This window comes from Salvelinus sp. IW2-2015, linkage group LG22, assembly GCF_002910315.2.
Source record: "Salvelinus sp. IW2-2015 linkage group LG22, ASM291031v2, whole genome shotgun sequence".
Classification (NCBI taxonomy): Eukaryota; Metazoa; Chordata; class Actinopteri; order Salmoniformes; family Salmonidae; genus Salvelinus; species Salvelinus sp. IW2-2015.
In genome coordinates, this window is record NC_036862.1 from 16,692,832 (window position 1) to 16,719,211 (window position 26,380).

Consider the following 26,380-nt stretch of genomic DNA (forward strand, 5'->3'; position numbering starts at 1 on the left):
CACCCAGATCAGCTAAAGATGATGCAGCCGACACATTTGTATTTGACAGTTTAGAGTAGGGTTTGCACATTTCCATAAACTTATGTCCAGTTATATAGAAATCCGGTTGAAAGCTTCATGGAAATCAGGACAGAGTAAGCAGGACATTCTGGATCGCCCAACCAGAATGTCTGGAAAACTGCGAGTTTGGCAAAAGTTACCAGAATTCGCAACCCTAGTGGTGAGACCGCAAATGAATTGCGTTCAATGCTGTCGCTATATGGTCTTGAAATGTGACGTTTTCAGCCATATAGTGCTTTTTCCACTTTCCAAAATCCATTTTCCTGTCCACAACCGATAAAAAACAAACATAATAAAGTAGCATTTATATAAAAAAGCTTTGGAGTTGGAGTTTTACACCTCTGTAGTGTAGAGCTTTAAAATAAAAAAAACTATCAAAGACTTCAAAACAGAGCGTGAAAAACAATTAAGCGTCTGGTGTTTAATAAGCAGGTAGGTGAATGAGCTGGGTGAGTCTGTATACAGCCTGCCTACCACCAAACAGATGGACGCAGTTTTCACAGATTTACATATCAGGCTGGAACTCTTCATCCCTTCGAAAGCTGCAGCTATTTGTCTTAAATCGCTGAAACTGTAATCGGACTGCAGTACTCAGACACCTCAAGTTGAGCCCATGTATTCTGGGAACAGGTCAATAAATCAAATATACATTTTGTTCAGCCGAGTGTGGGTCGTATGTTAGAGTGATGTATAATAGCATCCCGCCTTCTCTCCCTCTACTCTACAGGAAGATGGTTACTGCTGTCCCAACATGCAACTGACACCCACACCACTAGTCTCACGGCCTTCATGCAAAAACACATAAGATCGGTATCTGCATAATCCCTTATCACCTAGATGCGTGCACACACACACAGTTTACAGAACACCACCATCGCAGTGTTCAAAGCAGTCTGAACGAACAGAAGTAACCCTCCAAAAAAAGATACCACAGAGTATAGAGTTGCTAGACCCGGGACAAGATCTGACAGGTTTATCTCCAATTATATATTGGTTAAAGGTGCTAATAGACGTAGGATTTTGTATAAATTTCGAATAACCGGCTTGTTGTGAAGCTGGTAGACCAAAAACCCGACAACAAGCTAAAAATAATACAATGATTCCCTACACTATTCAGTGCTTATTTTCTCAGGTAAACATGAAATTGAGGAGAAGCGTCGAATTTTAGCTACCAGAAATTATAGTGATTTCCAGTAGATAACACAGCCATAAAGTCAGAAACAGTTTTCCAGTTTGAAACAGACGCTGTTCTGGCGGGAGAAATCAATAGGCGATAATCATAGCCAATCACAACACTGTGAGTTGAAGTAATACTGTGACACACTATAATTCCACTATTACGCCAGATATAAATGGAAATTCTGAAATTAATAATACAAAAAGAATAAATCCGATGTGTAGCACCTTTAAAACACAAGAAAAAAAACGTATTACTATAAGTAGAATAGGAAATAATATCAAGGAACTGGATGTACCTTATCTCTATTCACAAAGAGTATTGCAGCAGGACTGATACATTGTAGGATCAGTTGTGCCTTTTAAATCATAATGAATAAGATTATATGGACAGGAACCTGATCCTAGATCAACATTACCCTCAGATTATTTGTGAGTATGGGCCTTTTTAACATCCACCTCAACAATGTGCAGATCTGATCTAGCATCACGGATCTACGCAGAAAAGAAGGTAGCACTGTGAGGGGTGTGACGTCAGAGCGCCGGATTGTTGGCGGATGAAACGAGGCGAGTAGCAGCGGAGTACGTAAGACCCGCTGTCATGTCCCGTCATGTTCCTTATCTGTCATCTGCTAATCAGTCTATTCATTCACAGCTAAGCGCCGGCAGTCAGATTACATTCTTCAGGTTGAGCGCAGCAGCACGGTGGCTGCGTGCAGTGAGTGCACCAACGTGTGTTCATGTGAGAGAAGAAAGTGGTCAGACGTCATCCGATTTCCCTAGTAGACTATGTGGCTCTGGTACAAAGTAGTGCAGTGTAGAACGAATAGCATCCATTCTTCGAATGCAACCAGTGTGTTCTGAAATACACACACAGCAGTGTCTGAGTGTGTAGTTAGAAGCTAGAGCTGTGGCTCCTAGGCATGCGGACACTACGTGCACCTTTGATATTGGTGCGTCAGCATGCGAATCTCTCGAGTTAGTGTGAGTAACCTGGCGCGGAAGCATCAGGAAACAATGTGCGAGTGAAGCTGCATGTGGTGTGAGTGTCACATTCTTACCAGCCTGTGATGTGGTCATTCTGCAGGATCTTGACAGATACCGTGTCTCCCAAGGAAGACAATCCTGCGCGCAAATTCCATTGTCTCAACAAGTCAACTCTGCAGAGGCACACCCCACACACACACACACACACCACACACACACACACACACACACACACACACACACACACACACACACACACCACACACACACACACCACACAACACAACTATACACACACACACACACACACACACACACACACACACACAGAGAGAGAGAGAGAGAAACACTCAATCACACATACTAATTGAATGTGATATTTGCAAATACACTATAAAAATCTACAAATAAGGGACCAATGCCCCTTCCCCTTCCAAACACACCACTTACCATTGGCTGGCTGGCACTCTCATGGAAAACACAACCACATCAATCGCAACACATAAACACAAAATACACTGATGAGTTACTCCTTACCGGTGTGAAGTATACAAATTGCAGTACACTTAAAAAATACACATGCAATTAAAATCACCTCAAATCCAAACCTGAAAGTCATGCATGTGTGTTTACCTCTCTCGGCCCAGCCTAGTCTTACCCAACTGTAAACCCAGTGAGCTATGTAGCTATGAGTCAGTCGGCTGTAGGTGACGCAAACAGAGACACAAACCCCACAGGTCCTTAACCACCAACTTTGCATTACACACTACACCGGTGGTGACTAACACAATCCAATCAAATCTGGTTGAATTGAAACACACTTGAAAAATCCTCTTCTGATTACATCCCAGAAGTCGCTCCAGAGAGATGGAGGTATGGTGGTCTGTTTGTCAGTGTGTGGAAAAAATCCAACCCACAGATGTTCTGTTAAAGGTCGGAAGGAAAATATAGGAAAAAAAGATGAGAGAAAAGCAGAAGGAGAAAAGAGAAAAAAAGAGAAGAGAAAAATAGAAGAGAAAGGAGGAGAGGAAAGGGAAAAGAAGAGGGGAAAGGGGAGATGGCACACTCACTTGATCTCCAGCTTTTCAATGTCCTCCTCCTCTACTTGGAAATTAGACTTTTTTGTGTAACTGTTGGGCCTTGTGACCTGAGGACAACAACAAGATGGAATTTACGTCAGTCTTCTCCAGCAAATACCAACTCAGACGAGTTAACGTGATGACGCCGGAGGGGATGGCTGCCGTCTTAACGGCTCTTAACCAACCATGCATTTTTTTATTTTTTTTGCGTTGTTTTGTACATAATGTTGCTGCTACCGTCTCTTATGACCGAAAAGAGCTTCTGGACATCAGAACTGCGATTACTCACCTCAGATTAGACAGAGTTTTTCTTCAATGAGTCAGACGGGAGGGATATACTACTACAGACACCCGACCAGGCCCAGATCCCCATCATTAGCTGGAGAAGGAAACTGAGATTTCGCGGAAAAAGATCAGGGTGCCTTGTGAGGATCAAGCGGCGGGTGGATAATCTGCCTTTGCCTTCCGTCCTGCTAGCTAACGTTCAATCGTTGGAAAATAAAATGGGACGAACTGAAAGCATGTATATCCTACCAACGGGACATTGAAAACTGTAATATCTTATGTTTCACCGAGTCATGGCTGAAAGACGACATTAAGAACACACAGTTGGTGGGTTACACTATCGGCAGGACAGAACAGCAGCCTCTGGTAAGACACGGGGCGGGGGCCTATGCATATATGTAAACAACAGCTGGCACACGATATCTAAGTAAGTCTCGAGGTTTTGCTCGCCTGAGGTAGAGTATCTCATGATAAGCTGTAGACCACACTATCTACCTAGAGAGTTTATCATCTGTATTTTTCATAGCTGTCTACATACCACAACAGACCGATGCTGGCACTAAAACCGCACTCAATGAGCTGTATACGGCCATAGGCAAACAGGAAAAATCTCATCCAGAGGCGGCGCTCCTAGTGGCGGGGTACTTTAATGCAGGGAAACTTAAATCAGTTTTACCTAATTTCTATAAGCATGTTAAAACGTGGAACCAGAGGGAAAAAATTATAATAGACCACCTTTACTCCACACACAGAGACGCGTACAAAACTCTCCCTCACCCTCCATTTGGCAAATGGCCATAATTCTATCCTCCTGATTCCTGTCTACAATCAAACATTAAAGCAGGACGCACCATTGACTCGGTCTATAAAAAAAGTGGTCAGATGAAGCAGATGCTAAACTACAGGACTGTTTTGCTAGCACAGATTGCAATATGTTCCGGGATTCTTCCGATGGCATTGAGGAGTACACCACATCAGTCACTGGCTTTATCAATAAGTGCATCGAGGACAGCGTCCCCACAGTGACTGTATGTATATACCCCAACCAGAAGCCATGGATTACAGGCAACATTCGCACTGAGCTAAAGGGTAGAGCTGCCGCTTTCAAGGAGCAGGACTCCAACCCGGAAGCTTATAAGAAATCCCGCTATGGCCTCTGATGAACCATCAAACAGGCAAAGCGTCAATACAGGACTAAGATCGAATCGTACTACACCGGCTCAGATGCTCGTCGGATGTGGCAGGGCTTGCAAACTATTACAGACTACAAAGGGAAGCACAGCCGAGAGCTGCCCAGTGACACAAGCCTACCAGACGAGCTAAATAACTTCTATGCTCACTTCAAGGGCAAGCAACACTAAAACATGCATGAGAGCATCAGCTGTTCCCGGACGACTGTGTGATCACGCTCTCCGCAGCCGATGTGAGTAAGACCTTTAAACAGGTCAACATTCACAAGGCCGCTGGGCCAGACGGATTACCAGGATGTGTACTCCGGGCATGTGCTGACCAACTGGCAAGTGTTTTCACTGACATTTTCAAACTCTTCCTGTCTAAGTCTGTAATACCAACATGTTTCAAGCAGTCCACCATAGTCCCTGTGCCCAAGAACATGAAGGTAACCTGCCWAAATGACTACTGACCCGTAGCACTCACATCTGTAGCCATGAAATGCTTTGAAAGGCTGGTCATGGCTCACATCGACAGCATTATCCCAGAAACCCTAGACCCACTCCAATTTGCATACCGCACCAACAGATCCACAGATGATAGGAATCTCTATTGCACTCCACACTGCCCTTTCACACCTGGACAAAAGGACACCTATGTGTGAATGTTATTCATTGACTACAGCTCAGCGCTCAACACCATAGTGCCCACAAAGCTCATCACTGAGCTAAGGACCCTGGGACTAAACACCTCCCTCTGCAAATGGATCCTGGACTTCCTGATGGGCCACCCCCTGGTGATAAGGGTAGGTAACAACACATCCGCCACGCTGATCCTCAACATGTGGGCCCCTCAGGGGTTTTGCTCAGTCCTCTCCTGTTCACTCATGACTGCACAGCCAGGCACGACTCCAACACCATCATTAAGTTTTCTGATGACACCAGTGGTAGGCCTGATCACGACAACGATGAGACAGCCTATAGGGAGGAGGTCAGAGACCTGACCGCGTGGTGCAAGGACAACAACCTCTCCCTCAGCGTGATCAAGACAAAGGAGTTGATTGTGGACTACAGGAAAAGGAGGACTGAGCACACATCCATTAACATTGACAGGGCTGTAGTGGAGCAGGTTGAGAGCTTCAAGTTCCTTGGCGTCCACGTCACCAACAAACTAACATGGTCCAAGCACACCAAGATAGTCATGAAGAGGGCACGACAAAACCTATTCCCCCTCAGGAGACTGAAAAGACTTGGCATGGGTTCTCCGATTCTCAAAAGGTTTTACAGCTGCACCATCGAGAGCATCCTGACGGGTTGCATCACTGGTATGGCAACTGCTCGGCCTCTGACCGCAAGGCACTAGAGGGTAGTGCGTACAGCCCAGTACATCACTGAGGCCAAGCTTCCTGCCATCCAGGACCTCTATACCAGGCGGTGTCAGAGGAAGGCCCTAAAAATTGACAAAGACTCCAGCCACCCTAGTCATATACTGTTCTCTCTGCTACCGCACGGCAAGTGGTACCGGAGCGCCAAGTCTAGGTCCAAGAGGCTTCTAAACAACTTCTACCCCAAGCCATAAGACTCCTGAACAGCTAATCAAATGGCAACTCGGACTATTTGCATTGCTGCCCCCCCCCCCCCCCCCCCCCCCTTCTACTCTGCTGCTACTCTCTGTTATTATCTATGCATAGTCACTTTAACTCTACCTACATGTACATATTACCTCGACACTGGTGCCCCCGCACACGACACCAGTGCCCCCTGTATATACTGTAGCCCAGCTATTGTTATTTACTGCTGCTCTTTAAATATTTGTTATTCTTCTCTTACTTTTTTGTTGTTGGTATTTTCTTAAAATTGCATTGTTGGTTAAGGTCTTGTAAGTAAGCATTTCACTGTAAGGTCAACACCTGCTGTACTCGGCGCCTGTGACAAAATTTGATGAACTGTCAAAACCAGCCAGACACCTAGGTTGCGTTCATTAGGGCACGCAATGGAAAACTGTTTAAAACATTTTGGAATGGAAAACAAAATGTGAGCATTCCTGTTAGTCTCTCCCCATTTTAGTCAGTTTTCCTCTGTTGGTAAGAAAACAGATGACATGAGCCGCCAGATGTAAATTAAGTTTACCTCAAAGTTAAAGGTTTCCTCAAACTGAGGGTCGCTGGTCTTCTTTTTCACCTTTGTTTTCTTCTGGTCAGACCTAAGGAGACAGAAGAGTCAGAAATATACTCAAACCTTTCTCATGGGGGTATATATGAAAGAATAACAGATATAATGCCTAAAATGTTGACACATTGCATTAGCTATGTGGGTTCAATTGAAGTGAGCTCATAATCATGTTCCACTGCAGAGGATGGTAGTCTAGTCTTGTCTTACCTGGCAGGCCCAACGAGCGAGACAGTGGCATACGGGTCACAGTTCTGTCCACTGATCAGAGGCAAGCCCTGGCATTCTATTATCCTGGGGGAGACAAAAGCAACAGGAGAAAACACTAATAAAACCATAGAATACACTAAACTTTGACAGGATTGACCATAGTGTTTCTCATATCAATATTACAGTGTTCTGACAATCTGACCTACCACTCACAATGTGCTACATATATGAAATATGCTACAAAAACTGTAAACAGGCACATTATTAAGTCTTTGTAGGGAAATGTTTCAACTTCATCTCCAGCACCACCCCAACATATGTGAAAATTGCACATTTCTATGTTTTGTAGTAAAAAATATATTTCTCTAAGTTTCCAATGCATCATGCGATTTTTAACCAATTATGAGCAGGCATTGCCTACTAAATGGTCTAATAATGGTTGATGATGTCATCGGAAACACTTAACTTCCTCTATATTTTTAACTACAAAACATAGAAACGCACCATTTTCACATATGATGATGTTGGGGTGGTGCTGGAGATGATGAATATGAAGTGGAACATTATCCATATCGTTTCCTATTTTTAATGTTAGGCTATTACACTTTTATAAAATGTATGACAACTGACAAAACAAATCTTCATTGGAGGGTAGCAGCACAATCTAAAGTGCTATTACATGCTTTTAGGATAATGTTTTACAGGTTTGTCATTCAATATTTTATATATATATATATATATATATTTTTTTTTTTAATCTTACTTATTTAATATATTTTACATGTGATAATGCCACACAGAGGGCCAGAGATTACACACACCTGTGATAATCTGAAGTACCCCCAAAAGCCACTAAATGTCATTTTATAAAATTCCCCACCAAAACGTGAAAGTTACCAAATTCTATTAGAAAGTTTACAGTAAGTCTTTCCTTTGTAACGCTAGGGAGGACACACACTGGTACACTGTCATTGTCTGTGTCAGACACACACGGCTTTGGTGACATTCTTACAGCATACATCACAGACATCTGTAGCTGTTCATTAGTCCCATGGCTGAGTGAGTGGTTAGGGAAAATCGTCATGACACCCTATGGCTTTAGACAAACCATGCCTACACTTCCTACCTTCTCTGTCAGTTGGCTGATTTTGATAATTTAACTAGGCAAGTAAGTTAAGAACAAATTCTTATTTACAATGACGGCCTACCCCGGCCAAACCCTAACGACGGTGGGCCAATTGTGCGCCGCCCTATGGGACTCCCAATCACGGCCGGTTGTGATACAACCTGGAATCGAACCTTGGTCTGTAGGGACACCTCTAGCACCAAGATGCAGTGCCTTAGACCGCTGCGCCACCCGGGAGCCCCACGTTGACAGAGAGATATGGTATGGTGTTTCTTTCTACGACATAGGGAGCCAAAAGTAGTCCAGAATGTGGGATATATTCCCATTGACACGGTCACGGGTGTATTTGGTACATACTACAGTAGTTGCTATTCATTATAGTACAGAGATGCAACAGTTTATCTACCATAGATTTTCAAAGAGGACACAAGATAACTTGTCACATCTTTTTCTTTTTTTAAAGCAAACTGAAGCTACTACAGTACAACAGTGATGCTAAATATAAACATATATTTCACAATTATAAATTGGGTGGTTCGAGTCCTGAATGCTGATCGGCTGACAGCCGTGGTATACCAGACCGTATACCAAGGGTATGACAAAACATTTATTTTTACTGCTCTAATAACCAGTTTATAAGGCAACTCAGGGGTTGGTGGTATATGGCCAATATACCACAGCCAAGCGCTCCGCATCGCGCATTAGAACAGCCCTCAGCCGTGGTGTTGGCCATACACCACACCACCTCGGGCCATATTGCTTAAATAAACTCACACAGAAACATATATTTAAGTCTATGAGGGATGGGGCTTATTGGGCATTACTAACAGCCAGCCAGAGGGTTGCGGGGGAGTTCAACACGTAGTCTGGCCAAAACTTGAACCAAACCACAGCAAAGAAATGATTTGACCATAAAGGAGTCAGAGAATAAGAACCCAATTTCCTTAAACATTTAATTTCCCTCCTTTTTTAAAGCAACTCTTGAGTATGATGTTACAAACATGAATACATTTCCAATGCCTTCTCAGATTGTAACATCCTTTTAAGTTGCATTTTTCCTGCATCTAACAAGATGACCACAGTTGATCTGTCATGATTAGTTGATGTACTGTTTTCAGTTGATCTGGGTGTAGTTGATGTACTGTTTTCAGTTGATCTGGGTCATGATTAGTTGATGTACGTTTCAGTTGATCTGGGTGTAGTTGATGTACTGTTTTCAGTTGATCTGGGTCATGATTAGTTGATGTACTGTTTTCAGTTGATCTGGGTGTAGTTGATGTACTGTTTTCAGTTGATCTGGGTCATGATTAGTTGATGTACTGTTTTCAGTTGATCTGGGTCATGGGTAGTTGATGTACTGTTTTCAGTAGATCTGGGTCATGGGTAGTTGATGTACTGTTTTCAGTTGATCTGGGTCATGGGTAGTCACTAATGAAGGGCAGAACATGGGCATGATTACCTTTGAGGAAGAAGGTGTCAATAATAACTTAATGGTTAGGATTAAGCAGAGTTTTACCATTGTTTATGCAAAGGGGGGGTATAACTAAATGTAAATAATGAATGTGTGGTTATATACAAATAAGGTGGCAGGAAGAGTGTTGCTGTATGCCCGGAGGGTAATGATCCATGTATGTTCACACTGTACAGGCGCTCAACAGCAGCAGACCTGCTCACTGTATGCAGGGGCCCACAGGGTAACCACCTCCCTCTGCAGTGTGCTGGACCGTGTGCTCCTGGAGGGCCTCCAGGTTCACTAAATGATTGTTATTCATGTGTTCATTCATTCACACTTTTGGTTGCATCCTGTACTGCTAATTTGCATTGCATCCTGTCTGGTGTTTCATCATGGCACGTTTTTATGTTTTGTAGTTAAAAATAGAGGAAGATAAGTGTTTCCAATGACATCATCAACCATTATTAGACCATTTAGTAGGCAATGCCTGCTCATAATTGGTTAAAAATCGCATGATGCATTGGAAACTTAGAGAAAGATATCTTTTTTACTACAAAACATAGAAATGTGCAATTTTCACACATGTTGATGGTGGGAAAGGATGCACATTTTGAAATATCCCTTCAAGTTATCCCTATCGTTTCCTATTTTTAAAGTAAGGCTAGTACACTTTTACAACATGTATCCAACAAGTATACAAAAAAAATCTTGATTGAGGGTAATAGCACATCCTGAGTGGGTAGGTCAGATTGCCAGAACAGCGCCTATGTAAACACCAGACAGGATGCAATGCAAATTAGCAGTACAGGATGCAAACAAAAGTGTGAATGAATTGGCTGATTTTGTTATTAATTTGTTAACTCTCAGAGAAGAGATAGGCAGGAAGTGAAACATGGTTTGTCTAGGCACAGGGCATCATTAAAAAAATAAAAACAAACCTGTAAAACAATCCTAAATAAACCTTAACCTTTAATAGCATTGGTGTTTAATGAGGGTTTCAGCATGAAATTTCCTTATATATACAGTATATATATATTTTTTTCTTTACACACATTTCTTTCACCATGTCAATATGTATTTGTTTAGTCAATATTTTGCCGTCAAACTGGTGGCAGTTGTGAAAAAAGTGAACAGCTGAAAAAAGTGAACAGCTGAAAGAGTTGCAGAGTTCATTGAAAATAGTCCCATTGTTGATTAGATGTATCCTTCATTAATTAGGCCATTTTCTCTTGAAACATATGGTTTATGAGTGAGTGGACAAAACATTAGGAACACCGTCTTAATATTGATGCCATTCCATTCGTGCCGTTCCAACCATTATTAGGAGCCCCTCAGCAGCCTCGACTGATTCAAAGGACCTTTAATATTTTGTCTTGCCCATTCACCCCCTGGATGGAACACATACACAATCCATGTCTCAATTGTCTCGAGGCTTAAAAATCATTCTTTAACCCGTCTCCTCCCCTTCATCTCCACCGATTGAAGTAGATTTAAAAAAAAGCATTCACCTGGTCAGTCTGTCATGGAAAGAGCAGGTGTTCTTAATATTTTGCACCCTCAGTGTATATTATGAATACTATAAAACTTAAAAAAATATATAAAAAAATTCAAGTATAAATTACCCCCCCCAAAAAGTATATATATATATATATATATATATAAAAATAACCAAAGTTACCATAGATTGCCATATTTAAAAAAAAATTAATTACCAAAACTACCAAAGATTCTGGTAACTTTGGTCAATTACTGGTAGCTTTACTACCCTAATCCTCCCACAGTGACAGGTCAGGGTGGAGGAGACAGTAACAGTGAGCAGGTAGTGGTGACACACCGACGACGGCAGCGCGGCGGTTCTGAGACGCCAGCTGCAGCAACCACAGCGGTGGGAGCAGTGCTACAGCAGTTTCCTGTCGAGATGCCATCACTTCCTCCTCATTAACCTGCTTGCCGCGGTTGGAATGAGTGAAGCCAAGCAACAACAACATCCACTGACTAACGCACACACAATGCAAGCACACAAAACCCTAGAGATGACGATCTCTTGGAAATGCACAAACACACATGCAATGCCAAAGGGAGTGCTCAGGGACAGCACTACAGTATGGATGCACAGTCAAACGCCAACAGAGGAGACAAGTTGTTTGTGAGAGCTATGTGTGTGTGTGTGTGTGTGTGTGTGTGTGTGTGTGTGTGAGGGAGGGAGGGATGTTGAAAATGAATACAGCAGAGATGAATTCGCGAGTAGGAGAAAACAGCTGCGGTAAGAGGAACTGAAGAGAGGGTAAACCATGGTTGGGTCTCTGGGCTCTGGCTCCTTAGAGCCTGTTGATGCCTGACTGGGAGGCTTAATGGTCCTGGCCGATCTAGCCCAGCCACAAACAAAGGCTTATCGACAGCAAATAAGACTGCATAGAGAAAATCCACATGTTAATGTACTTGTGTTAAAGTCCTCCAACGCTTCTTAAGGTAACAGGTGCCCCTAACCACAGATCTAGGATCAGATTATACTATACCACCCTAACCCATTAAGGGGAAGATAACAATCTGACCCTGGATCAGTATACTCACCGGACCAGTAGCTGCTGGCACATGGAGCCATTCTCTATGATCAGTTCATTCAGACGCATCTCCAGGTGGACCTTTCCCTGGGCGGAGAGAGAGGAGAGACGTCACATGACATCAGAGCATACTGAAAGTCAACAGGATTTACTTCAGTATTTCTCCTATCAACATTGGTGGTATATGCCAGATCCTATTCAAATGAGTACTGTCTGATCTGTCCCATTCATTTACTCACAGAGGGAGAGGTACAGGCAGAGCACAGTATTCTGTAAGTCAAAGTTATCAAATGAGTCAAATTCAGCTATTATATTAATCTAGTCACAAGACATTTTAAATGAGCCGTGGCTGCTGTAACAAGGGGTAGTACAAAAGAGGCAGGGCTCAAAGGTGTATTCTCTGAACATACGTTCAGAATTGACTTTTAGAGGTTAGGTTACATTCATAGTGCAGCCTACTCTATGAATGAGTTAAACGTTCATTCTAAAGTGGTGGATATGAGTAAGGTATTTGGCTGACTCCTCTAACCTCCCCATTCTTTCTCTATGGTGGCTTCAGGTTTGTAGTGGCTGTGTGTGCATTAGGGAGTGTGATAAGCCACAGCTAGCTGTCATGTGAACCAACGCACAAAGTCTTTATCAGGTCGGATGTGGTGAAGGCTGCTGCATTGCCTTCAGAAGTGTCAGAGGGAGGCAGAAAAAAAACAAATGCACGCACTCCCTCTCCCCTCCTCAATACAGCATGAGTTGAGCTCAGATAGTGATTGTTGTCGCTTACGTTGTTGCTAATGGAAGATAAGGCTTGGTCGACATGGTGAGAACTACCCTGGCATGCCTGCTGGATTGAGTTAATGTCCCTAGGTACGTGTTCATTAGACACCGAACGAAGGAAAATGGACTGAAACAGGGACGAACTACCTGGACTAAGAAGCACTCTATAATGTTCTGCTGCAAAGCATTTTCTATTGCGTGCCCTAATGTAAGCGACCCAGCTCACTGCCACTCACCTTCAAAACATGGCCTGTATTGTACTATCAGGTCCATGTACAAGTATCCACTTGGCACAGATATAGGAACAGATTGTCCTCCCCAAGCCCTAACCTTAAGCACTTCTGAAAGGGCAACTTCAACATACTCCAATCTGTACCATCAACAACCGCACAGAAGCAACCACTTCTAACTCACTCTGTTCTTCTCAGCCTATTGCCAACTGCACTTTCTGCATCAATTTCAACCCCTTTTTCAGAGAGAACACAAGCACACACACTGCAGTCCATCACTGATGTAACAAGACTTGGAACACCTACGTCAGGGTGAGTCACTGTAGAAAACACTCCYCAGAATAGCCTAGACTGGGGCAATTCCGCTACAATTGTTTTCACATATGACAACTTTGTGCAACATGACAGCGACGGGAGGCAACAACCTTGGGATTCTGCAGGGAGAGAGAAAAATATTCTACAAGTCTTAAAGCCATATGAAAGGCCATGCATCTGCAAAGAGAGAGGGAGAGAGGCAGAGGGAGAAAGAGAGAGGGAGAAAGAGAGCGTGGGAGGATACACTTCCTTAGACACTAAAAGGAGCCCTTTGAACGGCGGGTTTGCGACAGTGGAGAGAAAGAAAAAAAAAAACTGCTGTGCGTTGTGAAATACCTAGAGAAGACGAGCACCGTGTTTACAGTGAGATGAGCGAGACTGGAACCTGAAACATTAGGTTCTACCCGTGTCCATCTCCCCCACACAATGCTCTGAATGGGGAGCTTTTAAGCAAAATAGATTGTTTCAAATCAAATATGGCTGCTCTCTTCATAGAGGATTTAGCCTAGCTAACACTGTCCTCGTCTGGTGTTGCCCAATTGACACTATGCCCACAAACACACACAGCCAACTCGGCTCGGTGTCCTTCTGTTCTTCCTGGACTCAAACTGTGTCTCTAGTTGGGGAGGCAGCCCTGGTCATCTTCAGAGTGAGTCACTGTAGCAAATCCCTCCTCAGAATAGCCCAGACTAGGGCACCGCTAAACATGAAATGCTACAACTGTGGAGTGAAATAGGGTTAAATGGAACTGTCCTACACAGCCTACAGTGATTGGGTAACACGTCTGCGGGCTTAGGTCAGTTCAGGATGCTGTGACAGCAGGACACGGGGTTATTTCAGCCCGTTCTCCGCCAGATTTCAATATCCTAAACTCTGCTCATCACTCAAGAACAAAAAACACTCACCACCAGGTTAATGACACCATTATGTAACCGAGAGGCATCTGACAGTAGCTTTTCAGTGAGGGCAGACGCTTACAGATAGCCTTGTATCGAGTCAATTGGAATGTAAGAAGACCAGCAATTAAATACACCTTGGAGAGCAGAAGTCCTCTTTTTTTCCAGTCTTTCCTTCCTTTGAGCCAGAAGTCCTGCCATCAGAAACAGCAGAGCTCCTGGTTCTTTCTCAATTTTAGAAAAAGTACATCCTCTCCTTGCCTCATCCCTGATCTGAAAGAATTGACCAGGTGAAAGCCAACCAATGTGCTTCCACCATATTGTTGTCACCTGTCAAGTATTTTCCAATCAGTGTAGATTGAAGGGGAGAAGACAAGGTGAGAAGAGATTGTTTTATCAATTGAGCTAGAGCCCCTTTGGATCAGCCCAGTTTTTTATTTTATTTATTTATTTAACCTTTATTTAACCAGGTAGGCAAATTGAGAACACGTTCTCATTTACAATTGCGACCTGGCCAAGATAAAGCAAAGCAGTTCGACACATACAACAACACATAGTTACACATGGAGTAAAACAAACATATAGTCAATAATACAGTGAAAAAAAAAATAAGTCTATATACAATGTGAGCAAGTGAGGTGAGGTAAGGGAGGTGAAGGCAAACAAATATATGTATAAATAAATAAAAATATAAAAGGCCATGGAGGCGAAGTGAGTACAACACAGCAAGTAAAATAAAAAMTAAAAAAACACTGGAATGGTTGGTTTGCAGTGGAAGAAAGTGCAAAGTAGAGACAGAAATAATGGGGTGCAAAGGAGCAAAATAAATTAATAAATAAATACAGTAGGTAAAGAGGTAGTTGTTTGGGCTAAATTGTAGATGGGTTATGTACAGGTGTACAGTTGCCAAGCCTCTCAGCTTAGAGAGAATACAACAACAGGATGTGAGGAGGAGGAGGTGTCTGCTGCAGTTACACAGTTGGACCAAGCCAAATGTCTGACTGGTGACCAACTAGAATCAATACCATTGAACAGCCTTATGTTGGCTAAATGACCACATATAGGAACTAGCACATTGACTAGAAGGTGAACTTTACCCCCCAGACCAACTGGGTACACATAAAGATGTCTGAACACGGTCTGACTGACACCCACCTGGACTTCAGAGTTAGGGTCCACGGGCTGCAGGCCGAACCAGTGCTCCTTCCCACTGAATTTAAACAGTTCCTCCTTCCGGATGGACACTTTCCCTGAAACCACACATGGACAGACAGACGTCAACATACTTGGAAATCCTCCAGCTGAAAGCATAGTGTAACTATGTGTGTGTGTCAGCTCCTACTCACCGACAGGCAGGTCCCTTTGAAAAACACCCTTGGCGAATACGTAGAAGGACAAACACTGAAATGGTCGTGGGATCTCAAAGTAGAAGTCCTCACCGTAGAAAGGGCTGGAAAACAACCACACAGGAAGTCGTTGAAGTGAAGAGCAAAACGCCATCTTTAGGCTACGTTCAGAGAACAGGCTGACCTCTGTGGAAAGGGAACATTTACTGAAAACTTGGTTGGCTTTTCATTGGGAAGGGTTTATGACTGATTAGCCTGATCCCAGAACATTTTTTTCAGCCAAACAACTTATGTGACAAGGAGTTGGCAAGACAAACAGATCTGGGACCAGGATACTATTTCAAGAGCTAGAAGACAACACACCGACGACAACACAAACCAAAGCCTTATCCACAGACCGCCCTACATCAGCAATCATTAAACAGCAGGTGCTAAATATAGCCTAGCTCTGTGGTGGCCAGGCCTCCTAGGACTGACTGACCAGCATACAAGTGGTTTGGAAGAGCAGGCAGAGAGGGTGCCAAGCAGATGTACCATCCATCTATAACCAGGGTCATTTGCGTTCATTACTATGCATGGGCCGACAGGAGAGAATGTTTTGAAAAGGAGCTGGTGCAACTTAAACCATGTAAAAAAAAAAAGATTTATTCCAGTCCTGAGCCCAATCCCAATTGCTTAAAAATCTATCATATTTTCGTCTCCGCCCCAAACCTAGAAATAGTTGCTAGGTGAAAGCGCATCATTAGGCTGGCTTCACCTGGTCAGTTCTTTCAGATCAGTGCAATGAAGGAGGTGGCGAGGACAGATGTTTTTAGACAATTGAGAAAGAGCCCTTCTGAGCCTAACAGGCAGTTAAATACTTGTCACTGTTATTAATATTTCCAAGAAAATACAATTATGGTAATGTCCATAACTGCACATAGTTACTAGCCTGTTACATGGTTATTATGCAAAATTGTTACTTTGGTAGTTACTCTGGTATGAGGCATAATTTATGTAAAGAGAAGCCAGAATGGCTGTTGGCTGCAGAATGGTGTAGCTTTCTCAAAACAGTAGAAGCTAAGCAGGTTTAAGCGTGGCTAGCAGGTGTATGACAGACCAGTACGAAAACAGGACAACTGACAGACATTTGTTCCATTATCTTAATAAAGTCAAACAGTGCTAATAACGTTGTGATCTGTTCATAAAAGCTGTGTTCAAGTAAGGCTAGCTTCTATGCAATACTGCATGCACGGTTGGTGAAATGCCTTGCCTGTCACTTCCGCAGTGAGGGTTTGGCAACAGGCTGCAGACGCCCACGCATCCTCCAGTGCACATAATCACATGGATTTACGCACTTGTAGCCTCCACACACACACACACAACCTCTTTCGTTGTCCCGTTCCTTCCCCCTCAGACAGAAAACGGGTGTAAGCATTAGTCCAAACACTTGTGTTTGGCAAAGAAAACAAGAGTTTCTATTGGACAAATTCAGGTAGGTCCCTCCCCGTTTCGCTTCCGTTTAAGAAACATTTTGCAACAGAATTGGCGTAATGAATACCCCCTAGATTCAACAAAACACATCCTAACGTTAAAGACAAATTCCACTCAAAATCTTCTGGCATTTGCTTCATTAGTCCACTGTTGATTCAGTCCTAAATGTTTTGCATGTCAGCAATCCAAATGCTAAAATTGTCACAGTTCTCACAGATTGTCACATATTCAAAATGCATCTTACTGTGACACTTTCTGTATTTTGAAGGTTCTATATAGTTTGAGTGGCATTGTCCTTTGACCACCCCATAAGTAGAGAGTAATATGGTACCGGTATAGCTGCTCCACTGCAATTGTTTTCAAATATGACAACTTTGTGCAACGTGACAGTGGCGGGAGGCAACAACCTTGGGATTCTGCAGAGAGAGATTGTTCAAGACTTATAGCCATATGAAAGACCATGCATATGCGACACGAGAGAGAGAGAGAAGAGAGAGAAGAGAGAGAGAGAGAGAGATGAAGAGAGAGAGAGAGAGAGAGAGAGAGAAGAAGAGAGAGAGAGAGGAGAGAGAGAGAGAAGGAGAGAGAGAGAGAGAGAAGAGAGAGAGAGAGAGAGAGAGAGAGAGAGAGGGAGAGAGAAGAGAGAGAGAGAGAGAGAGAGAGAGAGAGAGAGAGAGAGAGAGAGAGAGAGAAGAGAGAGAAGAGAGAGAGAGAGAGAGAGAGAGAGAGAGAAGAAGAGAGAGAGAGAGAGAGAGAAGAGAGAGAGAGAGAGAGAGAGAGAGAGAGGAGAGAAGATGAGAGAGAGAAGAAGGATCAACTTCTAGACTCTAAAAGGAGCCCTTTGAACGGCAGGTTTGCGACAGTGGATAAAAAAAAAGAAAAGAAAAAAACTGATGTGCGTTGTGAAATACCTAAGAGAAGACAAGCACCGCGTTTACAGTGAGATGAACAGAGATAGAACCAGAAAACATTAGGTTCATACCCGTGTCCATCTCCCCCAGACAGCTCTGAATGGGGAGCTTGTAAGCAGCATAGTTCGTTTCAAATCAAAACATGGTGCTCTCATCGTAGAGGATTTAGCCTAGCTAACACTGCCTCGTCTTGGTGTTGCCCAATTGACACTATGCCCACACAAACACACACAGCCAACTCGGCTGGGTGTCCTTCTGTTCTTCCTGGACTCGAGAAGTGTATCTAGTTGGGGAGGCAGCCCTGGTCGTCTCAGGTTACATAAACATTAAGGCTAAAGGGTTACGTTTTCAATGGTGTTACATGACAACCTCAATTGATCGTGAAGAACACATTTCAACGTTGGAGAGATGGTAAGGAATTATACTGTTATTACTGCCTGATGACATTGACACAAAATGATAAATGAAAAAAGATCTGGGTCCTGCAAGGAAGAGGATGTTACACATCATAATGATATCACCATGGCAATAGTGCAAATACAGGCTAGGCTAAAATGACAAGAGCAATGTCTTCACTGCGCTGTTCTTGCAGGCAGTGCTGTGAGGTATTTTGAACATATGAGGTAGCCTACATGTGCCCTTTTGTAAGGTGATCACTAGATGCCCATGCTACAAGAAGAACATAATTGGCTAGATTATTGTTACTGATGAGCAAGTATATGAATGGTGTATTCTTATTGTAGGAACTAGGCCTATCGTTAGTGGGTTAAAATTCATATTTTATGAGGAGACAGTCATACTTCCGAGTTCAGACCTTTGTAGCATGGCCAGATAGTGACTACCTTTAGTAGGAGGGAGATTGTGGCTTAGTTGGTATAGCATTGTGCTAGCAATGCCAGAGTTGTGGATTTAACCCCGGGGCCACCCATTCGTAAAATGTATGCGCAGGGCTGTGTCGCTTTGGATAAAAGCATCTGCTAAATGGCATAGATTATATAATATCATTATAATAATACTACTATAAAAAAAAAAATTGTTACCTGAGGCTCTTGTCAAACACCTTGGTCCGGAATACCTCCTCCTGGTCCAGGCTGATGGTGCAGAAGGTGCAGAGGTCCCGCTGTCGGTTGGGCCCCGAACACGGACCCAGGTTCTTGCCTTCACCTGCAGGATATGGAGGGGAGGGTCAGAGAGGCAGGTGGTGCTAACGTGGAAAATAGACTTCAGTCAAATAATTGCCAAGGTCTCTTTCCCATCGACCTGCTGTTACTATGGTTGATAATACCAATGTGAACATTTAAATCAGCGCTGTTCAATTCCGGTCCTGGAGGGCCTAAACACTTCTGGATTTTGTTTCTACCTGGTAGTTCATTGTTAGAAGGAGAGGAGGAAAAACAGAAGTGTTTTTGTCCCTCCAGGACTGACATTGAACAGCCCTGATTTAAATAATAAAAAACACCCTAAAGATAATTTGTTTCAACTGAAGTGTGTTCCGTAAGGCCTTCTTTGAAGATTTATTTTGATTTTGACAACTTCATGATGTGGCATGTAAGGGGGCCTAGTCATTTCATTGATGCATTTAGCCAGGATACTGAGGACAGCGCATTAACTTCCTCCCATCATGCTCCTGGCTCTGACAGTGGAGCGCTGATTCACAAATGTGAAACACCTCGGAAATATCCAGCCAGGTAAACTGCTTGCACCTGGATCAACAGCACAGCAACGAATACCCACTAAAATGTATATGCTACTGCACCATAAGAAAGACTGCACACAACTACCTGTAATAGAGCTCTGTCTGTCTACATCTGCTATATGGCGCGTCACCAGGTTCATGTTTTAATAGTTTCGCACATCAATGTGTGTGTGAACCACAAGATTATTCACTGTACAGTGGTCTAAATTGGTCTGGGATACATAAGGGTGAACAAACTTGAATGGAGAAAAGCCAGAGTCGGAGATCAGGCTCTTTAAAAGGGCTATTAATATAGGTCTAATCCCAGAAAAGGGCTGTGAAAACCTACAGCAGAGCCCTGAGCTGCCACTAAGCTCCGGTGAGCCTGACCTGCAGGGGAGTTCAAGCCCTCGCTAACTCCACCCTCCTCCATGCCACCCTCACAAGAAAAAGCACTGGTCGCCATGGAAACACAGAGGCAAGAGGTCAAAGAGCAAACGTCACGCTAATACAAACTTCTCTGTTTGTACTGAATAGACTACAACTTCCATTGACACTTTTTCGTTTAAGACATAAAGAGAAACCCCAAGAGGAAAAAAGGTTTCGTAAGATGGCAAACTGATTTTCTTGCCAAGGGTAGTTCCTCAATTTCTCTCGTTTCCTGGGTGCTAATCAATGCATGTTAGTGAAACTGCCATTTGTTTTGCAGCCGATTTGTGTGCGCGCAAGTGCATAATGCATTCATTTATTATGTTTAAATGCACACCTATGATGACWGTACTTTGTGCATGTCAACTTCTGTGCTTGTTTGTACACTCATGATAGCATCTKCAGAAGTAAGCATCAGAGCCAGAGCGAAGGGGAGGAAGGGGGGGTAATACTGGTAGAGTAGTGGTACAGTAGTCTATAACCAAGGGCAGGTACTATGATTAGTCCTTTTTAGTGAAAACACTGACCAAAGGAGGAGTCCCATCTTTTAGACCATTGAGATAAATTCATACTTTACTAGACTTCCTGCAATCAAAACAGGTTTATGTATGCGATGCTTAGTATGTTGTTTTCCCATTTTGCAGTAGATAGTGTGAATGGTGTTGTTCTCTCTCACAGTTACCCTAACAAAGCTGACAGTATTGTTTGTGTGCCAGTAACATTCCATCAAAAGATCCTGTGTGGTACTGTGCTCATTCAAAACTAACAAACTGCATAAAAGCCAGGTGCATGTTTATGAACTCAAACAAATTCTTTATCAAATGGACTTTGACAAAGTTACTTATATATCTGCTATAGGCTAGCTGTTATTCATAGATGCAAGTAGATGCTTTACAGAGGATAATAACAATGATGGATGTAGTCTTGATGTGGAATGTGTTTAGGACCTCAAGAAGTCTCTTAATTGCAAAAAAAACAAACAATGCACCGACATCCATGGGAAGGAAGCAATTTCAGTAATCAACCTGTTCTTATGATTATGACTTTTAATTGATCTTATTCACGTGCGTAAACTGCATTGCATGGGCCACACAGAACTTATAGAATGTATTATGGAACTTTTATTAATTAATGTTATTTTCCTGCTCAAAGAATGATGGACAAGGGTTTTTGTGACCAAATATATCCCGAAAGTGTAAAAGTTCCACTCAAAGAAGAATACATTGTATCCATTATCTTTGATGAAATTAATATTTTTCTCAAATCTGGGTAAATTCACGTTTTTTAAATTTTCTTATCAATATGACAGTAACAAAAACCAGCTATTAGCCAACCCTGCTGGATAAGGGTATGGCTTAAAATTTCAAAATAATTTCTCAAGTGATGACTAATCTGGAATAGAGTAATATCGAAACTAGTTAGTTATTTCAACACAATTAAATTTCAGTACCTAACCAACACACGGAGACAACTTCCTGCCACGAGCGTTTCGCAAGATGAGAACAGAGACAAGGTAACTAGCTAGCTACTGGTAGCGTGAACTAGCTATGAATGACAAATTATTATTTGATAGCTAGCTAAGATAAGATACATTGAAACAAATGAATTACCTGTATAGGGAGTGGCACAATTTCACGGAAAGCACTTTACGTTTGCTAGAAAAATAGACAGCTAAATTAGCAATGTAGCTAACTAGCGCGAGCCAGCTAACAGTTAAGCTAGCCAGTCCTAGCTCATGTGTTTTGATGCGTGTGTGTGGATTTCAAACCACTGACTGTACTAACTAACTAGCCCGTCTTTGCATAGGCTTTTGTTAGGAGATAACCTAGCCGTGATATTAAAATAAATAGCTACATTGTGACAGCGTTTTCTGAAAATATAAAACAAGTTTTATCGGGCCCGGGCAACATTCATTCACAACAATGTCTCAATCTATCTTCATGAACTGGCTGTGTTGATCGTACCGCGCCCCTCTTTTTTCACGTCGTTTACTTTTTGTTAAACCCTTCAATTGAAGAATGCCGATACAATAAATACACTGTAAGCACTTACATATCTTTCCCCGCAGGCTTTGTAAAATCCGTATTCTCGTGTCCTCTTCTTCCGCCATGGTCCGACTTGACTGTATCTGTAGCTAGTACATTCAACGCTTAGCTATAATATCCGTTTATGAATGCAAGCGAAGGGCCAACCTACTGCAGCGTCACTACGAGCGCTATTGGCCGTACGCTGACATTAGACTAGACTGGAGAGACTTGTGTGAATACTATTCACTGCACTGACTCTCACAGTTTGTAAAACAAGTGGAAGCTCTGTGCAGGATTCACACAAAAAAGTGTCAAAGATGAGAGGATGCGCCCCCCCACTCCTCTTTTGGTACACGGCCTAGAGACACGGAATTTGCACAGACAATACTTGTAACTTCTGTGGTTGCCATAGGAGCATTTCTTGATATTTTGTTATTTGAAAGTTAACAATGTGCAGGCCTACTGCTGATATATTTTTGCAAATTCGGATTATGTGATTTTTTTCAGTAATACAGGGAATTGGCTATGTTCACTTCTCTCATCTCTTTCTTATTTCAAGGTATTCACAGTTTGGATGGTGGATTGCTTATCCAATACTATTCAGGACATTCACAAGGACAGAGGGAATACAGGTATGCACACCTGCCTGCTCAAGGCAAGCAGAAATGAAAGTGCCTTGTGCCTGTCAATTCGGGTGCCAATCTTCTTTACACCACTGGAACAGCACCCTAGACCCAACCTTATACTAACTTTAGAAAACCCTAGCCCCAGTCTTATCTTCACTTATTTTTCAAAACTGTAACCCATGTCCTCATAACGCTTAACCCTAGCACCAGTCCACCTTGACCTCAAAACCCTAACCAAACCCTTGTGCCCACTTTATTGCAAGCCCTTTTGAAAACCTTAACCCTAATCCTAAACCTGACCTTATTTTCATATGGGTGATTCCTCATGAAACTAGGGGAAAAAATACCATGATTTTGGGGATTTTCGCAAAATGTAATCAATAGAAGGGTCCTTTGGAGGAAGGATTGTTGACATATATTTGACATTTGTATCCCTCTTAGATGTAAAGTCCCCTGTTTAGGGGACCTGCATGGTTCTGGTACCGGTTCCGACTGACATTTTCACTTATACATCGGATCTGTGGACACTAGCTCAAAATGGCATGCATTGAGCGATAACCTTGGTTCCCACAGACACAGTAGTATATTGTCTGCCTGTGTGACGTAGGACGTTAAATCTGAAACCACTTGAAGCTCCTACCATTTAATTCGCTCTTCCGACTGTCCATCAACTCCTGGCTGAACCCTACATCACATCCACTGAAAAAGCGCATGCCTGCAATCCTTACATCATAGCGCAGCAGGTGAAAGTGGTTTCATCACTATAGCATATTCAGAGATCGATTTATAGCCATTCATCTAAAATATTTTATAGATTTTAAACAAAAATATTTCTGGTTGTTATAGATGGACAAATTTAATGTGAAATTAATATAGCTCTATTTGACGTTCACAGCGGTGGGGGCAGGTGTTTTGATCAAGAGAGGCCTTTAGAAAATATGCACATTTTCTCTAACACTAGACAAACAAATATGCATTTTACAGTTATAAGGAAGGTGAAATCTTATAGTAAGCGGTTTTATAATTTGATTATACTACATTTAGAAAGCATATGTCATTTCAAGCCTTATTCATACAGTTTTGTTGAATAGGAAATACGTCATATAAAATATTTCATATTTTCCTCATTTGTACTGTGTACTTGCGCTTGTGTCTTCAAAAGTGACTACACCTGAGCAATTTCTATAAAAAAAAAAACAGAAAGGTGAGATTTTAACCTTTCTTGGAGTATGATGCATTACTAGTTACTGTTTATTGTCTTCTCATGATTAATAATTACTTTTGGAGATTATGTAAATTTCATTTCAGTTTACATGTGGTTACTGTACTACTGATGACACTGCCTTGATCAGCCTGTTGCATGCTGACGAGGAACACCATGGCCCGGTCCTAAATGACTGTAGAGTGGTGTATCAAATCACACTTGGTCCTCAATACCAACAAGACCAAAGAGATGTGAGTAGACTTCAGGAAGTGTACAACACCTACCTCTGCAACATCTATCAGAGGTCAGAACATAGAGATTGTAGAGGAATACAAATATCTGGGTGTCCTCTTGGACAATAAGCTCCAGTAGAGTAAATGTGCAGACCTGATCTACAAAAAGAGTCAGAGACTGTACTTTCTCAAAAAGCTGGGATCTTTTAATGTTGACTGTACTATACTGAATCTTTTATTGAGATTATTTAAACTTTTTGTATTGTTTGTTGGTTTGGCAATGCCACTGTCAGCCAGAGAAATATGCTGAGAAGGATTATCACCACAGCAAGCAAGGTACTTGGAGTCAAACAGACAGGCCTGGATGAGATCTTTAAGTTCAGGGCCCTCCGCAAGGCTCACAAAATCATTTTAGACCCAAGCCACCCCCTGTACCTGGACTTTGAACTAATTCTCTCTGGGTGTAGGTATAGGGCACCTCTCGGCAGGAAAACAGAACTAGACAATAATTTGTGCCAGGTGTGATATCCCTCCTAAATAGCTCGGGCTAATGTTCCTATCGACCCAGTAAGGCCAGCAGGCTAGTCTCTTTTTATTGGTATGTAACTGTTATGAAAGTTGTATTGTCAATTTGTTTTCTATTTAAACAACACTTTAAACGTGTACATGACACTTTCTTTTGGACGAGACTGACTTTATCAAAATGATCCTGTTTACACTTTGTCGTCAATTTTAACACTCAAATAAATGTTTCTGACTAATATCGATACCACATGGGCTGTTTTCTATCAGAGAAGTTGTTTATTGCCTTCAGTTGCGCTTTAAATCATACTTGAGAAATAATTAGTTGGAACATTTGTAACATTTTGGCCTTACCCAGGCCTCGTTTAAGGCTCCACAATGTTTCATCTGTAGGTGCTACAAAGCACCTACAAATGTGTGTCATTTGAAGCTTTACCGCTTGCTCTGTAATATGAGTAGCAGTTTGATTTTAATACAAATGATCTTATATTGAAAATATAAAAAATTGATTACTCAAATGTTTTTATATAGTGATGAACATAATATACAATACGGACATATCAAAGTTCCAGAGTGGGATCTCCTAGTTTTAAAGTTATGGCCCATTTTATTCAGATAAATTGGCATAGCATGCTCCTTTACTTGTATCATTGCACATCCTGCAAATCGGCAGCAGAGGGCAACCGTTTTCACATTCATTCTGTTTGTAATGCTTACATATTGGATTATAAYTCCAAAGTAGCAGAGATCCCATTCTGGGAATTGTGTGCTTGTAGAGTATGTTATGATCAACAATATATTGAAACATTAGCCAAATCAAAAATGTTATATTTTAAATATTTATAAATTAATGAAAGAAAATTGGTTTTGTAATCAAAATACTACTCATATTGCAGAGCAAGCGGTTTCATATGACAATTTCTGCTTTGTAGCACCTACAGATGAACCATTAAGGAGGCCTGGGTAAATGTCAYATTCCAGCTTCAATGAATGATTTCTCAATTATGCTTTAAGATACAAATGTCTATTATGTCAACAATCCTTCCACCAAAGGAACCTTATATAGACTACATTTCATGAAAATCCCCAAAATCATACTCTTCTTTTTGTTCTAATTTTGTGAGTAATCACCCATATGGATGTTTTTATCTATGTGACCACTTACCTCATCATGAAGGAAGTAGATTAGATGACCAGATGCTTGTGTTAGAAGAGGAGACCAGTGTGATTCAATTTGCCGTTTCTATAAACCAGAGGAAGTTTCAATGTACAAACCTAACCTGCTTTGCATTTGGTTATATGGTCCTTATGGGTATCAGCCATGATGACTACTCCATGACTATGCTTTGATTTGTCAAATGTGTATTATTCATCAATAACTTTATTTAGACTGTGTAGCTAATTGTAAATAGTTAAACTCTCATGGCCTGTGACTCACAGCCACCTC

The 26,380-nt window shown here is 42.1% G+C and overlaps 1 protein-coding gene across 1 annotated transcript in view; it reads right to left on the reverse strand.

The window, feature by feature from the left end:
- Window positions 1-22,519, reverse strand: part of LOC111949550 (ras GTPase-activating protein 2) — a 52,635-nt gene extending 30,116 nt beyond the window's left edge. Inside the window, exons 1-10 of the mRNA XM_070434001.1 lie at window positions 22,374-22,519; window positions 19,258-19,381; window positions 15,834-15,937; window positions 15,643-15,737; window positions 12,286-12,362; window positions 7,136-7,219; window positions 6,887-6,959; window positions 3,294-3,370; window positions 2,882-2,924; window positions 2,674-2,691 (exon numbers count right to left, since the gene is read on the reverse strand). Coding sequence (XP_070290102.1) covers window positions 2,674-2,691; window positions 2,882-2,924; window positions 3,294-3,370; window positions 6,887-6,959; window positions 7,136-7,219; window positions 12,286-12,362; window positions 15,643-15,737; window positions 15,834-15,937; window positions 19,258-19,381; window positions 22,374-22,431 — 753 coding nt within the window. The 5' untranslated portion in view covers window positions 22,432-22,519. The remainder of the gene's footprint in view (window positions 1-2,673; window positions 2,692-2,881; window positions 2,925-3,293; window positions 3,371-6,886; window positions 6,960-7,135; window positions 7,220-12,285; window positions 12,363-15,642; window positions 15,738-15,833; window positions 15,938-19,257; window positions 19,382-22,373) is intronic.
- Between the last annotated feature and the right edge of the window lie 3,861 nt (window positions 22,520-26,380).